General features: G+C 33.8%; 3 protein-coding genes across 3 annotated transcripts; 2 read left to right on the plus strand and 1 right to left on the minus strand.

Annotated features, from left to right (window-relative positions):
- Positions 1 to 112: 112 nt before the first annotated feature.
- Positions 113 to 2,350, plus strand: LOC116771772 (TM2 domain-containing protein almondex). The gene is made up of 4 exons (XM_032663733.2): positions 113 to 339; positions 467 to 705; positions 1,496 to 1,617; positions 2,007 to 2,350. The coding sequence occupies exons 1-4, from the start codon at positions 249 to 251 to the stop codon at positions 2,284 to 2,286; spliced, it is 732 nt and encodes a 243-aa protein (XP_032519624.1). The 5' UTR covers positions 113 to 248; the 3' UTR covers positions 2,287 to 2,350.
- Positions 2,351 to 2,470: 120 nt separating this feature from the next.
- On the plus strand, positions 2,471 to 3,812 carry LOC116771773 (uncharacterized). Its single transcript, XM_032663735.2, has 3 exons — positions 2,471 to 2,768; positions 2,930 to 3,111; positions 3,400 to 3,812. The coding sequence occupies exons 1-3, from the start codon at positions 2,613 to 2,615 to the stop codon at positions 3,608 to 3,610; spliced, it is 549 nt and encodes a 182-aa protein (XP_032519626.2). The 5' UTR covers positions 2,471 to 2,612; the 3' UTR covers positions 3,611 to 3,812.
- On the minus strand, positions 3,795 to 12,191 carry LOC116771774 (MAU2 chromatid cohesion factor homolog). The gene is made up of 12 exons (XM_061528298.1): positions 11,938 to 12,191; positions 11,573 to 11,752; positions 11,259 to 11,381; positions 10,925 to 11,053; positions 10,704 to 10,812; positions 9,972 to 10,136; positions 8,856 to 9,053; positions 8,185 to 8,294; positions 7,930 to 8,031; positions 7,610 to 7,713; positions 7,025 to 7,227; positions 3,795 to 5,773 (listed from the first exon to the last, which is right to left on the minus strand). Exons 1-12 carry the CDS (start codon positions 12,160 to 12,162, stop codon positions 5,601 to 5,603), a joined length of 1,821 nt encoding a protein of 606 aa, XP_061384282.1. The 5' UTR covers positions 12,163 to 12,191; the 3' UTR covers positions 3,795 to 5,600.
- Between the last annotated feature and the right edge of the window lie 3,029 nt (positions 12,192 to 15,220).

Here is a 15,220-nt window from a genome sequence, read left to right on the forward strand (position 1 = left end):
CTTTATTATTTGAGATATTGATTATTATTTATGAAAACTAAAAATTCTGATACATATTACATTACCAATATACAAATATTTATTTAACATCACTATCAAGTGACAGATGACAACTAAACATCAATACTGATTACATATTACATTGAATGTGTTATGAAGATGATCGTGAAATATTGCTTTGAATTATAATCAATGAGTTTTTAAAGTTACGAATTAATTGAACTATACTTTCGGATGAATAATACACAATGTATTTTGGACCATTACGGATTACTCTTAGAGATACTTTGATTTTAATACTTCTAGTTATATTTAATACAATTCACGTTACAGATTTAGGTGAGTATTTTTTTAAAGAAACACAACACAATTAAAATAAAATTCTTTATATAATTCATGAAAATTTTGCGTAATTACTTGTCGAATTGTTTGCTTTGTTTTAATCTCTTTTCCCTATTTGATACAGCTAATAATGATATGGATCTCCAAAATAAACAGAGCAAGACTAAAGATGATGGCAAAAATAAAATAGTTAATTTTAATAGTAATGAAGATTATTTAAAGAACTGTCCAATAGATCAGGAAAACATGCCGGAGTGTTCATCATTAAATTATCCCTGCATCAATTGTATGAGAGATATAGACTGCATTTATGGTGGTACCTACAATTACACTTGTACTGTAAAAACCAAAGTTATATGTAATGTGAGTGAAGTTAATCTATTTAAATGAACTAATTAATAAAATAGTAGGTTGGCACATCATGATAAGAATAAACTTCTTACTTATTTTTAAATGGCTATGATAGAAACAATGTTTTGTTCATTATGTTTTTATTTAAACCTTTTTATGATGAACTTAAAGTTAATGTGTAAGGTTTAAATCCACAAATGTGGGCTATCATAAACCAGTCATTAATTCTCATAAACTCTTTAATTTCTGATATAAGCACAAGGAAAGTTAATTTTTTAGGACAGAAGACAATTTTCAAACAAAAAAAATATAATGTTTCAAAATCACCAATAATTAATAAATTGTATTCAAAAAATAAAGAGCAGTGGTAAAATTAAAACTAACAAAATTATGAACAAAAAAAATTGAAATCTATCAAAAAACTGTTTTCTATATTTAAAATTGGTCTATCTAGTAACAGCAGCCTTGACCAGAAAGTGTCAAGTTTTTTTATATATAATTAAAAGCAAATAGGCATTTTGACCATAAATATATATTGTCTTTTCTTGAATTTTCTTTAATCTGAGAGGTAAAACCAAACAGTTGGCCACCTGACTTTAGTCAACAACATTGCTGACAATAAAATATTATTTAGGTATTTAAAAATAATTAAAAAAGCCAAATTAGGTAATTCATAACTATTCTCATAATTTTTCAATTCCTTACCATTGTGATTCGAAATATTGTTTTATTTTTTTGCTTTAATCAAAACTTTTTCATGTATTTTATACAGATCTTAATTATTGTATTTTAAATATTTTAGGGTTCCAAAACTTTCAACAGAACAGCAATGTGCCGCTTCTGCTATCAAACTGAAAAGTGGGAGCATCGCTGTGATCAAAAAGCTAACTGTAATTCACTGGCTTCTCCTACCAAATATTACTTGTAAGTTTACTTCTGACAGTAACTGTATACAAAAACAATTCTATAGCAGTTTTCTCACTTATCATAAAAAAAAATATACTAATCTTTTTCTAAAATACCTTAAAAGAATTATATTATTGAATGTTCAAAAAATGCCTTAATTGTTAGTCGATATAAAATCATCCACTAGCTGAGAACACAGTTTGAAATTTGAATGAAAGAATAAAATCAAGCTACAAGAGAACAGATTTATACCTAAATATGAAAATATATATTTATAAAAGTATTGCTGTTGTATTTCAAAAGATGATTTTTTTGATATAATACAATATCAATCCAAAAAATTATTTTAATCATTTAAAGCAGTTTTATCATGAAGGTTTTATATAATATTGGTCTTCGTTTTGTAGAACCAACTGCACGGTCTCCGATGATGTCTTGTGCATGGGAAAAAGAAAATTTCTTCGAAAAATAAAATGTTCATGGACATCAGGAACAAAATGGGGAACGGCGCTCGTACTTGCATTAACATTAGGTGGTTTTGGTGCTGATAGATTCTATCTTGGACACTGGCAGGAAGGTTTGGGGAAGTTGTTCAGCTTCGGAGGACTTGGTGTTTGGACGTTGGTCGACGCTCTTCTCATTGGAATACACCATCTCGGTCCGGCTGATGGATCTGTCTTTATTTGAATGATAGTTCTTTGATGTGTATTTATTTATTAATAATTATATAACAAGTAAATTAATTTATAAATTTCTTTCATTTTCCCCATTTTGATTCGTAACGATAAAATAGAACGGAACCTCACCTCCTTTAAGGTCTGTTGAAATATTATTTATTTGTTCTTATTTGACAATACAAGTACTAGTTACTATTACACATGAACGTCAAACTTTGAAGACGACTTTCAAAATTTCTCGTTACGAAAATGTAAGATTATAAATAGCAATACACTGGAAGAATATACTGTGCACGTCTTTGGACGGATGAAGGCCATATTTTAAAAAACAACAATATGAATCACGCATTCCTTGCGGATGCTTGGCGGAGGTCGAGAAGGCGGGACCGTTTATGGTACCAAGAGAAGTTGATGCCAGCACTCCAAGCGTCTAAGGAGCGGCAAGCGAGAGATATTGACGTATCCATAGCGCTCGCTGAAGAACTATTGAAAGTTTGTACATAAAAATTATAGGTTAATGCAAAAACTTGATGAATATAAGGTTTTTGTAAACAAAATAAAACTATATTATAACTGTTCATAAAACATTGAATAATTTACATCGCCAAGCAGATTTATTTATCCATTAAAAATCAAATAGATAATTTTTTTAGGCGTATAATGAACCTGTCCCACAAGCAATAACCATCCCTCCGCATGTTTTAACTCCTATGGAAGATGATAGTCTTATGAAACCAATAGAACCAGAAATAACAAATTTGTTTTATGGATCTACTGAAAAAGGCGCTGCAGAAAAATATTTGAAAGCACGATATAAAAAAGCACCTGAAGATAGGTAAAAAGTAGTTTGATAAAGAGAAAATAATAACAATATTAAAAAGGTTATCTAGAATATTAAAAGTGAACATACATATGAGCCTTAAGCCATCAATTGAACAATATCGGTGAGTTAATTTTGAAAGGTGGTCGCCAATTTTCTATGTATGTCTGTAAATATTTTCTGTATAACTTAAATTATTTACATATTAACAAAGGTCCTTTGTTTTAATGAATAAAAGAAAATTTACATAAATCATTCGGGTAAATTGAACGCTTTGTAAGCAGCGATTAATTAATGTTTCAGATTCTATTTCCGCCTGACCGCGAACTGGGACTACGGCTGGCAGCAGAAGCAATCCCGCCTGAAGCCACGTGATGTCAACCACGGTCGATGCGCCATCTTACGGGACACCTTCTATCGCAAGAATAATTTAGCACCAGACCCCATACATTACTCGAGTCCCGCTGGCGGAGAGTTCTCTATATGTAGCGAGTACTCTTGCAGCTTTAATTAACATCAGACCAGTGCATCTATTGCAGCTTTCAATTCATAAACCCACGGAGTACTCTCATATGGGAAGATTTATGAATGAAGAACTAGAAGTTAGCAATCCAAACTTCTGGTAAAAGAACTAATTTTCACCCTTGTTATATACGTTATATGTTTGGCTAGGGGTAACCAAATAAAAAGACATCGAATATAGCAAAAAACATATATTTTATAATTTTTATTATTTACAATAATTCAACTTTTATTTACATATTTAACAACAGCAAATGTACCCATCGTGTAAGGCCACATTTCACTGTTTCCCAGGAATTATTAAAGTAAAAAATGTGTACAGATTACGATTGTGTAAATTACAACATAACTTCGCTCCGAGGAAAGACTTGAGGTCGATGCAGGGCGTGCCAATGGACGGATCCTTTTAATGTGGAAGCAATCATTCCCTACGCTATATAAAAAATAATATTAGAATGGAAAGAAGTATTAACAGCTAATGTGACTAACATTTAGTTACAGATCCATCCATTGTGACGTCAATAACAATTACACAGTTACAACTAAAATTAATCAACCAGACTGTCAACAACATACTCACACTAACAAGTCACTAAGAAGATATAATAAATATGAGACGTCTTTGTTCATTCTCAAGTTCATATTTGACACATTATGTACAATTATATGCTATATCAGTCCATTGAATTTAGCGGAACCCACTTTCATATAATTTATTTAAGAGTGATGTAAATTGTGCAACAACAATTATAAGGATGACATCTGCTGTGCCATTTGGAATTCTACACACACAAAACAACAGTTAGGATGCACTGAGTCACTCCGCTTGAAATTGATTTTAACACAGCTTGATTCCGTTCCAGAAAAATGAAACAGAAATACACTTTAAAGTAAACAAGTATTCTTCAATTTTAGACAGCTTTAAATATTTGATATGACTCTTGTCACAATTGAAGAATAATGGTAACATACAAACTTAAAAAACACTTTATATTATATTTACCATGGGCAGGATCTTTTTAAGTGGCAGATACTTCACAGTTGTTTAGTTTAATTAATGGTTTTTTATATTTTCTTTTTTATTTTTTTTGACCTTAGAGAAATCAAAAGTAATCAAAACGAGACAATTAATGAACACAAAAATAATGTATGTACAAAAAAAAATATTGGAATATTCAATAAATCAACTCTCCAAATTTAATAAATAAACCTAAATAAGGGACATTTAATACAATAGTTATATCTAATAGATCAACCAAACATGTACCTCATATGAATCAAATGCCAGATAACATTAAACATTCCTTGGCTTTAGAATATTATAGTCCGGGATCCTACATTAGTTGTGTGTGCAGGCGTTTAGCACAGCAAGCTCTGGGACTACATTAAATTTGTACTGATTTAAACACACTGAAACATTTCAAGTGTAATTATGAATGAGCCGTTAATATGATTCAAGTACAAGCAATATATTTATCAAAACATCAGGCTTAATAATGGCGTTATACCAGGCAACTAAAACATGTACAGACATCAGATACCGGATACATTTTAAATAAAAGGTGTTTTAATAGTACAGATAAGTGAATGTTATCATTGATATCTTAGAAAAATATACCATGTTAAAAAAAAAATACGTGTTACGCGGACCGTTTGAAAGCCGGTAATAGGTTCAGTTCAGCAATACAATAAACTAACTCCAAATAAAATTGATACATTTTTTACAAAATATTTCGAAAATATAAGTCATACCTTACCATTTAAATATATACAGGATTCTTATGTAGGTAATAGAATTTGTACATCGTCCATACACAAATTTACAATAAGCCGATCATCGTCACTGGTATTAAGCCGTTATCAGTCATGATGCGTGCCGACTGCCGCAGCATCGTGGGCGAGTGGTATGGTGGAGGTCACTATCAGTATGATGACATTTGAGTCACAATTCACTTTGTATCAGTGGGGTGAGCGTGACGTCACTAAGAGTGTGGAGGGGGCAGGGCGGGGGGCGCGCCCGTGGTCCAGTGCACGAGCGCGTGCTGCGGCAGTTGGGTGGCTTGGAAGTGGTCCTTGAGCAAGGCCTGGGAGAAGTTACAATGCATCTGGTATGCCTCGTTCTCTCGTTCCGTGTCGCCCGCGAGACGATACAGATCTGAGGATTGACGTTTTTATTATAAGTAACTTAATTATGATTCTCTTGTAGCAACTGATGCTAGTCACAGCCCGACGTAGGCGAGCGGTGACACAGCCGGAAGTAAACACATGGCAGTTTAACTCACTCTGACGTCGAGAACTGCGATTTTAACATAATTAAAATTTTCAGGCCAATTTGTTTCTTAAGATACAAATATCCTAAGATTAGTCCGACGATACCACAACATATATTATTTTATTTGCAACGTACACATTTGTTCTCAGAAGCATGGAATATATAGATGACTTGAGAAATAAAGTAACTAATAGTGAATATAATGAGATCTAAGACAATCGCGAGTATTCATTTAAAACAAACTAATATTTTCGGATTACTACGCGTATTGTTTAAAAACTACATGCTCCCGTCGTTTCGGTTACTTTGCAGCAAGCGTAATCCCGGGCAGACGAGATGTGAAATTTTCACGATCAAATCCGGAAACATTAGTTTCATTATATCAAATGACTATAGTCTACATTTCTGATTCTTCTAACTGTGGATTTATTTTTAATTCGCCCGATTTATATATTATAATAATTTAACCATTATATTAATTAAAGTAGATTCTAACATGGTTATCCGGAGATTCAAATTACTTCAAATATCTCATGTGCGTCTCGTCACTTGCGCCCCCACCCTTCTCACAACTCAACCTCAGCAGGAGGACTGGTTAGTGAAAGGTCAGAGGACAATGTAGGCTTACTTATATGTTTGTTACACTAGGATTAAAATTTTTGTAATTTTGAAACTTTTATACATACATATAGGTATTTATTGAAACAAACGACAAAAATTATAAGTTATTTGTATCATGAGTACAAGAGTAATGGTGTCGTAAAGGAATATTGAACTGGGATGGAAAAGCTTCAAGACCTACTCAAAGAGATACCTCTATATCAGACTTTTTCAAAGTTGGCGTCAACGCCCCAATGTGGGAGCTGCAGATATAAAAGGGAGCGGTAAGACACTCAGATTAAAATGAAGGCTTTATTTACAGGCCGGGGGTGATTTGAAATTTCATATAGATCAGACAAGCTATGGTGGTTTTTCAGTAGATGAAAATATGGGGCGCTAAAAAATTTACTGTCAAACTGGGCAATAGACAAAATAAGTTTGGGAACCCCTAAGCTATCCTCTATAACTCGCCTAATATAATCAAACTAACCTAATTCTGTACCGCTTCTTTGTCGGTAAATTATTCAGGTTTACCTTTTAGTATCGCGGATGCCCACAGCTGTACATGGACGTCGGGTATTTTGCTAGCGAGTTGCATGGCCGGTGTCACCATGTTCATACTCTCCCGCGAGTTGTTTATCGACAGGAAGATGTGGCCGAGCAATACCAGCGAACAGGACGTCAGGCGGTTCAGGTCCTCCGCGTTTGCCATCTTTAATGTCTCCCGGAGATACCGTCTGCAATTAATTACAAGACGTAAAATATTTATTCATCGATGACCAGACAATACAAGGCGATGTAACCAAACAGAGGACGTAATAAAAATAATTCTACAACAGTTCAGTATAATTAACTCAAACTAAAAATTATCTTAAGGAGGGTGGTTATTTGAAGGATTTTATGAATTTTAACAACAGATCTCAGTAGGGTGGTTAAAATGTGCCGTTAATCAGACACAGGACAAATAAGGTATGTATTTATAGTCTTCATTAAATATTTTATGTCCAAAAAAATGTATAGGAAAATATCTCTATAGAATAGAATACTTTTCGGTGCATATTTCGACACATTTATTTTAAATTATAAATTCCTATTATATATACAACAAGTTAAAGTTACTTGGCCTCGTTGTACCGCGCCTGGAAAAAGGCCTGCAGTCCCAGCACGTAGTAGGAGGCAGCTCGCAGACCGTGAGCGTATGTAGGCAACGCCTCTGGTCGAACCTGGACAAGAATTTAGATTTACTATAAATTAAATATTAAATTTCATAAAAATACTTAACACATGAGTGTTTCTTTTTTATTCATAAGAAAATAATTGATATATTATGACAAAAAGAGCGTATAGTCTTGGATTCCACGGTTCTAAGTAGCTTTGGCAAAGGTTATAATCAGGTAGATGTCTATGTCCTTCGTATGCTACACATGTGTAATACACACCTGCTCCATCAACTGTGCCAGGTCATTGTCCCGTCTGCCTCTCAAATAAACTATAGCTAGATTCAGTTTCGCAAACATCCATAAATCCCTTTCTTGTGACATCTGTAACAAGACGAATTTCATAATTAACATACATATATTCTGATAATCATTTTAAATTCCCAGTAAAACCTCCTTTCTAAAATCGTGTTAAAAATATGATTATGTTCAAATGTTGTGTATGCTACTCTAGTATATTAAATAACATTTTGTTACATGTATGGCTGTATGGAACTGTGCCTCGGCCGCCTCCATACAGTTCATGGACATAGCGTACAATCCGAGTAAGCAGTGAAGTTGTGGAGTGTGGGCCGCCGCCGCGTTCGCTGTTGAAATATATTGATATGGGTTTAAAATTGTATTATTAAAAAAGATATATTTTAATATCATATGATGACTTAAATGTGCAACGCTACACAGAACGATATACAGAATAAGGCATACAGTTTGCGCCGAGACAAATACTAAGAATAGGATCATTCAGAGAAGTTGTGACTTTTCTCAAAATATTGTCTAAAACAATAAAAAAAACTTTACTTTTTTTTTGTAATGACCAAAAAATTATGATGCTGTTGCTAACATTAAGAGGTCGTAATGAGTTTTTTATTTTCGAAACTAAAATGATAAAAAAAATAATTTATTAAAATTACGATTTCGAAACAAGAAATATGTAATATATTAGAAATATTATAACCTACTTTTGTATAAGAATAAAAAAATTATTGTATTAGATAGGAACGTTTTCTTACAAAAAAAAATAATTTTAATATGACTAGTAGTTGCAGAAAAAGTAGCAAAAATACATACATACATGTCTATCTTTCTATATAATATATATGACTTTATAAAACTATTTTGAGTTTTTGAAATATAATGTGATAAAGTACCATTAGGTGCGGTGGAGAGCAGGTGGGCGGCGCGTGCTATCTCGTGTAGAGCGTGTGCTTTCCCGCCCGCCACGAGCCGGCACAGGGCGGCGTGCTCCAGCAGCGCCATCCGCAGCCTCCAGGCGAGCGCCGCACAGCCGCGCACCGAGCCCGAGCCGCCCGCGCCCGCCCCGCTGCCCTCGCTCGCCTCCTCACTCGCTGGAACATACATCCGGTGTTATCACCAAGGAGCGAGAGAAGTCTATTGGAATGTTTTCAACGTTTTGCGTTATGTCTATAGTTTCAAGTCTTAGGCGTCAGTTGACTGAATCTTAAGTGTGACTAATATTTTTCGGTATAGTACGCGTTATTTTAATATTTTTAAAACTACATACATACTCCCGACGTGTCGGTTACTTCGCAGCAACCGTGAGTGTGTATTTTTAAAAATAATAAATTAAAGCGTAGTAATCCAAAAATAATAGTTTAATTCAAATTAATACTCGAGTCAATCTACGAGTAAATGAGTTTAGATTTTTTAGTATTAAGAAGATTGGATAGGTACAAAGCGGCTCCCGCTATACTTGTTGCAAGTAGCAATTGCTGCTGTAGGTACATGGATAAGCACTGAATATATTACATCACGTACCACATGAATCGTACGGCTAAGCGCCAGTAAATATAACCCAACCTAAATGGTCACCATTAAGGTTTTTCTAATTTATGACTTTCAATACAAATTTTATTATTTCAAAGGTTATTCCTTGTCCAAGCTTAATATACGTTAATATTTTCTATTACTTTCGGCTTTTAGTTTGTGAAGGTTTTTTTTTCTGAAACTATTTTTTGCTTTTTTTTTTATCATCTTGAATATTTTTTTTTTTCATCTGTCCCAAGCGTCTAAAATCTACTTGATACATATATATACGGTCATTCTGAATTTCACTTAAATGAGTGGTATAAAATTATTATTCTCTCATTTTTTTTGCCAACATTTTCAATTATAGGATCAAATAAATTTCATACTACCTCAAAAAAAAAACTGTTTTTGCAGATTAAGTTAAAGTACTCTGATAAAATACGAAACTTAAGTTTATCAAATGAAAAATAATTTAATTATCTGTGATAATAACTCACAGGTCAACTTGTCTATTTGGGCGAGAGCCTTCTCCGTGTACTTGTGAGCTTTGTCCATATAACCAGCCTGAGCTGAATGCATGACTGTCACGAGGTACACCAACACATACAGTTGCTGTCTTGACAACCACACAAATGACTCCCCCGAGGCACTCCCGCACACCGCTGCAATGATACAAATTGATTATAATTTATCTTCAATGAAGTTTATTGCCGTTCATCATCAGCTGATTTAAAAAAATAGTAGTCGTAATTACAGATGAAATCAAGTATGATTGTGATATCATCTTGTGATGTAAATTCCTATTATATGAACAAATAATATTTACCCAAACAATGAGTTTTCTAGCAATTTTATGAAGTTATATTGTACAGATTCTTATAAACGACTGTCATAAGTTTTATGGAACACTACTGATTCTGACACACAAAAAATATTAATGATTATCTATGGAACTTTGCAATCATATGGCTCAGGTATGAAAATAACATATAGCATATATAATTAACAAAGTTATTTTTATACATTGACAAATAACCAACAACAAAGGCTATATAGACATTCATGATGACGGAGCTGCTGGCGAAGACAAAATACAAATAAATTTTCCATACAGAAAAGCTATGTATATCATGTCATATGTTTGATACTCTTGTATTTCTAAGTAGTCAAGCTACAAAGGTCAATGGAATCCCAAACCTTGCATTCTTAGTTCATAACTCATAACTAACCATCATCGTCGGGCCAGGTCGGAGCCATGATAGTCTGAATACTCTGCTGTAATTGTTTCAGACATGGTTTCACACTCTTCACTTGACCAGCCATCAAATAATGACACACCTACAAGCATCACTTATTACATTCAGCATTTAAGGATGTGTATTTTTTAACAATATATTTGTGATTGTATTAGGAAAAGTATTTGATTTAACTCAATGACATAAAATGGTACCTGCAGCACAAGGAAAAATACTTTAAGATATTCTTTCTGGTGAGGACTACCGGCCCATGTCTCAACAAGATGACCGGCCTGGTTCAATAACGGTAATACTTCCTGGATTTTCTTGTCTATTAATAGTAACTGAAATATAACAAAACAACAATTATCAAAACAAATTTACTAACAATTTGTTTGGTTTTCTTCATGATTAAAATATGCAAAATTTCAATAAAATTGGATACTTCTTTTAAATAATAAGGTAAATCATTACAAAAATTATAGTAAACTTTACAATATATATGGTAAAAAATAAATTATAATTGATAATAAATCTTACTAAACTCACCATAACCCTACTGAGTAGAAATAGTACTCTAGTATATGCTGCATTGGAAATCTGTGCATAGTCCACACCAACACCAAGCAAACTACTAGCTACTTCATATTCTCTCTCTGTTGCATGAATTTGCTGAAAATATTATAAAATATATATATTTTTAAAAAATATATCACTGTTTCAATTAATATTTTATCACCTTACAATCAAACATTTTATATATAATGACAGTTCACTTGTAAAAAAGCTATAATAATACTCTTGTAAACAAAGGTAAAAACAAAGTTGGGATTGTTAAGAAGATACAATGTGGAGAGACTTACTGCCAACTGGAATATTAGTCTGCAGTGCCAGTAAACGCTGTGCTGTGATAATTCAATAGCTTTTCGTAATATAGGTTTCGAATGAGTTGGTTGGCCCTGCTGCTCGAATAACTCCGCGAGCACACTCGCTGCCTCAAACTTAACATCATCAAATCCAGTAATAGTCTGAGATAAGCACCACTGCAATAAAAACAGTATATGACCCACTTCACCATCATTGTTTACATTCTATGTGCAACTTGTCATACATATCATTAACAAAATTTCATCTTGGGGGTACATTGATCAGCTTCAGCTTTTGATACGACACTTAAGATTGATATGTCTTTAACAGACGAAGGGTAAATTAACAAAAAAAAACTTACACTCTGTTCCAAATGCGTTCTCGCCAAGTCGATGTTTTTAGTGTGTGTCAAAAGGATATTTCCAAGTTGTAAATGTGTTCTGGCCTCGACTCTTTGTGGCGGTTTGAAATTAAATACAGCTTGAAGACACTGAATGCAACTTTTTATGTCAGGAGGATTTGATGTACGGAAATGTTCCGCTAAACCAAGTAAAGAAATATACCAAGCGTCCTGCGTTGACGCCATTTTGACATTTCTGCTTGGAGGGAGAAGTGTTGCTACCTTGCATTATTTTAATGTCTACTACACAATATATTACTATAATAGAAAAAGACGGAGTGCAAAAGACATAAATTAAATATAAAATAATTTTATTATCAAATTAAATGTGTTTTTTAGGTAGTGAAATTAATCAGTAAATAAGTAATCTTGATTTGCATATAAATAATTATAATATATATCTTTAAAAAAATAATATTTTAAAAGACACATCTGTGATCATAGTACAGTAGTAAAACCTTACATATATCTATTCTTTCCACAGGAATGATTTTAAAATCAGTCTATGTAAAAGGGATATTTGACGGTAGTGAAAATATAGAACAAATCCATACTAATATTATAAATGCGAAAGTAACTCTATCTGTCTATCTGTCTGTTACGCTTTCACGCCTAAACCAGTGAACCGATTTTGATAAAATTTGGTACAGAGATAGAAAAGACCCTGAGGAACAACATAGGCTACTTTTTATTGAAAAAATAGGGGAGAATGGGTAAAAAGAGGGGATGAATGTTCATATGGAAATTCGTAATTTTTAAAGCTGTAAGAGTGAAACTTTGTATTTAGACACTTTATGATAAACCAAAGAACACAGGCTACTTTTTATCGCAAAAAATAGGGGAGAATGGGTAAAAAGAGGGGATGACTGTTCATATGTAAATTCGTCATTTTTGAAGCTGTAACAGTGATACTTTGTATTTAACCACTTTATTAGGAATGATTAATTTGCTATTTTTTTTTTTAATATATACATATTAATATTATAAATGCGGAAGTAACTCTGTCTTTCTGTCTGTTACTCAATCACGCCTAAACTACTGAAACAATTTGCACGAAATTTGGTATGGAGATATTTTGATACCCGAGAAAGGACATAGGCTACTTTTTACCCCGGGAAAATGATGCATTCCCATGGGAACATTCAGGTGGGCCGATTGCTTTTACGCCTAAACTACTGAACAGATTTAAATGAAATTTGGTAAGGAGATAGTTTGACACTTAAGAAAGGACATGAGTTACTTTTGACCGTGGGAAAACAACGCATTCCTATGGGAAAAATTACTTTTCTGGCCAAGGAAGGAAAAACAAAAAAAATCGTATATAAAAATGTATTGCAATAACCTATCTTCTTCTTACAATGTATTAACCTAACCTATGACAATCATACTTAGTATGGCCTCATCCCATCTCGGCACGATTCAAACATACGTACAAAAAGTACAGCTAAGGTTTTTTCATACTACTATACAAAAAAACTATCCAGTGCGGAGGAAGTCACGGGTAAAAGCTATATATAAATAATTCTGAAATTTACGCGGACAAAGTCGCGGGTAAAAACTAGTAGTTTATAAACTTTCTATAAATATGGTATAAAGGGCACCGTCACCTTCAGTAATTTTTTTACATCGGTATCAGACGAATATTTTGTTATATGTTAGTAAATTATTTTAGTAGAAAAAGAATATGTTTCGCACATCGATCTCCGACTTTGTCGGAGGTCACTGCCTTTCTTAGCTTTATAGATCAAGCAGAAGTAATTCCCTTAAAAATATTTTAAATTGTGGCGGCTTCATATATAAATCTGGTGATATAAATTATCAAAAAGCAAAATAACTGCTTATTTAGATAGAAATCACCTTTGAGTCTCGTGTATCAAATTCATCGGTATCTTAAATATGTCCACATTGTTGAACAATATCTTTTAATAAGTCTTTTATACTCAAATAGTACAATTTTTGTCCAATCAATCACATGAAACAGCTATTACCAATAAGCTATCTTGGAAATAGAATTTTCCACCTAGAAAAGAAAGCCAAGCATACCCTGTCTATTTAGTGTCCGTCGTCCGTTGTCAATTACCTCAGTCCTCTGTAAGTTTTTTTAACATATTGAAATTGGATGGACCGCCGAGGAACACCTAAAATAATGGTATATGGAAATGATAAGCTCTCGCTTTGGCACATTAACGACCTGCCACCAGCTGTGTTTGACTTAAGCAGAAGACAGCACAGTTGTACAATATGTTAAAAGATTGGATCACAGTAAGTGAAAGCAGAGGCCACGGTAGTGTGTATTAATTTCAGATTTAGCAAAAATTTTCACAAATTTTGTGAAATTTAACGCCGCTTTATCACAACCGTAAGTCAGTATTTTATAGGTTACGCTTAGTTACGCTTTATTCGCCGCTGAATGCGGCGAAGGGAAACTCGGGCCTTTTCGGAGGTCCGGGTCGCTTGATGGCCGGTCTCCGCTCTGTCTGCCGTTGGACGCTTGCGCTCGGCGGTGGGTAGTTGGATACTGGCCGCGTGGGCTTGGGTGGGAGGGGTAAGGGGTTAACCCTCTCGCTATTAAGCCCGCCAGGCGGGGGGATGCTCCTTGTCACGAGGAGTGAGCCCTCGGGGGAGGCGGCCGTTTGCGGCTTGCCGCCGGATCGTCGCGGATGCATGCCTTGAGCGATTAACGCGTCCATCCACCAGGCGGCGAGGAAAGTGATCGCTGGTGTTTTTGTGGGTATAGCATGGGCCCTTCTGGCCCGTGAATCCCAAATATGATCCTCCGTCTCCCCTAGACGGAGGATCAAAGGTGTAAATCCTTTCACCGCGTTAACAAAAAAAAAGGACAGTCAAGGTAGACTGTTTGTTTGTCTACCTTACGACTTAAGACTCAAAAGAATATATTTAAGAACCTAAATTCCCTCTTGGTAAATAGAATTGCTTAGAAATGTACCTGGGCACGCTAGGTGCCTAGCATTGCTCCGAATTACAGATACATGTTCTATTAAAAGTAATCTGTACATAATTTAATAATTGTTAACTTATCACATAATAATATATTTAAATTCATCGAAAATTATATTGTCACAGGGGTCACTATATACTTAAATATTACTTTTTTTTTCTTGTATTTTAAGACTAAACTTGAAAACTTGAAGATTCAGAACCTATTTACCACAAAGCAATCTTGATATTTAAAAAAAGATTTAATATTTTTATAAACTTTTCAGTGTGTTTAAATCTTATAACA

This window comes from Danaus plexippus (assembly GCF_018135715.1).
Source record: "Danaus plexippus chromosome 16 unlocalized genomic scaffold, MEX_DaPlex mxdp_31, whole genome shotgun sequence".
In the NCBI taxonomy this organism is placed as follows: domain Eukaryota; kingdom Metazoa; phylum Arthropoda; class Insecta; order Lepidoptera; family Nymphalidae; genus Danaus; species Danaus plexippus.

Coding starts and splice junctions, on each gene's coding strand:
- LOC116771774 (XM_061528298.1), bottom strand. CDS start 12,162: ATGGCGTCAACGCAGGACGCTTGGTATATTTCTTTACTTGGTTTAGCG. Junction 11,753..11,937: donor GAACGCATTTGGAACAGAGT/GTAAGTTTTTTT, acceptor TTTTTATTGCAG/TGGTGCTTATCTCAGACTAT. Junction 8,295..8,855: donor GCTCTCCACCGCACCTAATG/GTACTTTATCAC, acceptor ATATTTCAACAG/CGAACGCGGCGGCGGCCCAC.
- LOC116771773 (XM_032663735.2), top strand. CDS start 2,613: ATGAATCACGCATTCCTTGCGGATGCTTGGCGGAGGTCGAGAAGGCGG. Junction 2,769..2,929: donor TCGCTGAAGAACTATTGAAA/GTTTGTACATAA, acceptor TAATTTTTTTAG/GCGTATAATGAACCTGTCCC. Junction 3,112..3,399: donor AAAAAAGCACCTGAAGATAG/GTAAAAAGTAGT, acceptor TTAATGTTTCAG/ATTCTATTTCCGCCTGACCG.
- LOC116771772 (XM_032663733.2), top strand. CDS start 249: ATGTATTTTGGACCATTACGGATTACTCTTAGAGATACTTTGATTTTA. Junction 340..466: donor AATTCACGTTACAGATTTAG/GTGAGTATTTTT, acceptor TATTTGATACAG/CTAATAATGATATGGATCTC. Junction 706..1,495: donor AAACCAAAGTTATATGTAAT/GTGAGTGAAGTT, acceptor TAAATATTTTAG/GGTTCCAAAACTTTCAACAG.